The sequence below is a fragment of the Papilio polytes genome, unplaced genomic scaffold (assembly GCF_000836215.1).
Source record: "Papilio polytes unplaced genomic scaffold, Ppol_1.0 DF823620.1, whole genome shotgun sequence".
Classification (NCBI taxonomy): domain Eukaryota; kingdom Metazoa; phylum Arthropoda; class Insecta; order Lepidoptera; family Papilionidae; genus Papilio; species Papilio polytes.
Window position 1 is genome coordinate 1 of NW_013525584.1, and position 1141 is coordinate 1141.

Sequence of the window (1141 nt, forward strand, 5' to 3'; positions counted from 1 at the left end):
GGCAAGCTCTTGAACATCGTCTTCTTTTAAATAAATTTGCCACAATTTATCCCAATCAGACTGTGTAGCTGATCTCATACCTGACAAAAAAAATATTAAATGTGCTTTTATATAACTTTAGTTTGAACTAGCTGTTGCTCACGACTCCGCCTGCGTTAAATTAAAAAATAGCCTATATTACTCACTGATAAAGTAGCTTTTTAATGGCGAAACAATTGTTGAAATCGGCCCAGTAGTTTTTGAGTAATTTTAATGAATACAAAAATACAAATTTTCCCTTTTTACAGTATAAGTACAGATTTAAATGTTAAATACCGTAATAATAAACAAAGTCTCTTAGATCGGGGTCGATGAGGACCGCATCAGGTGTCCCGTGGCTGTTCAAACTTCTTAAGAACAGACTTCTGACTCTATCTTCAGCATCAGGTAGACTAAAACCAGTCGCCAAAGACAATATTCTTGTACGTAACAGGCTGGAAAAGTAAAAAAAATGTACCATTACCTATAAAAATTTCTAAAATATACGTAACAAAGGATTCGACTAATTAAAAAAAAAACTAAATTTAACTAACCCTTCTATAACACTGAAATTACTTTTCGTCCATGACTGCTCACGATATACTGGCTCCACCAAAGATTGAACATATTTCTAAAAAAAATAAACGCTATAAACATAAAAACTAAAAGTGCAGATATGTTTGTTAAGTAACTTTACCTGCAAATCATCATATATCTCCGTGTTACGTAGCCGAGAAGATAATTGTGAAAATACAGAGGAAGCGGTATCCCAGGGCACGTAGTCTCTCTCCTCTCTGAGGTAAGTGGTCAGGTTCAAAGCTAAGTCGTAAGGCAACAAGCGAGCCTCCGCCATAGCGAATACATCATTCAGAAGATGGGCTCGATCTGATATAGTCAGCTAAAAGATTTATTTCATGTGACACTTGTAATAAAAAAGATTTTTTTCTACACTCTAAAGTGGCTAACGAACAAGCACCTTGATTCTGAAACATCCAATGCCTATAGACATCCGCAATGGGGATGTTTCCTAATTTTTGGAATAGCCTTTATTTTGTAGATAAACCATGTATGAACACAAAAAAATAGTATAAAATATAATACTCATTATTTCAATAAAAAAACA

At 34.1% G+C, this 1141-nt stretch overlaps 1 protein-coding gene across 1 annotated transcript; it reads right to left on the reverse strand.

Annotated features, from left to right (window-relative positions):
• Positions 1 to 315: 315 nt before the first annotated feature.
• On the reverse strand, positions 316 to 924 carry LOC106104510 (glutamyl aminopeptidase-like; the record flags this gene model as incomplete). Its single annotated transcript, XM_013284588.1, has 3 exons — positions 716 to 924; positions 573 to 649; positions 316 to 473 (listed from the first exon to the last, which is right to left on the reverse strand). Coding segments are annotated over exons 1-3 (391 nt in total), but the record flags the coding sequence as incomplete, so codon positions are not given.
• Between the last annotated feature and the right edge of the window lie 217 nt (positions 925 to 1141).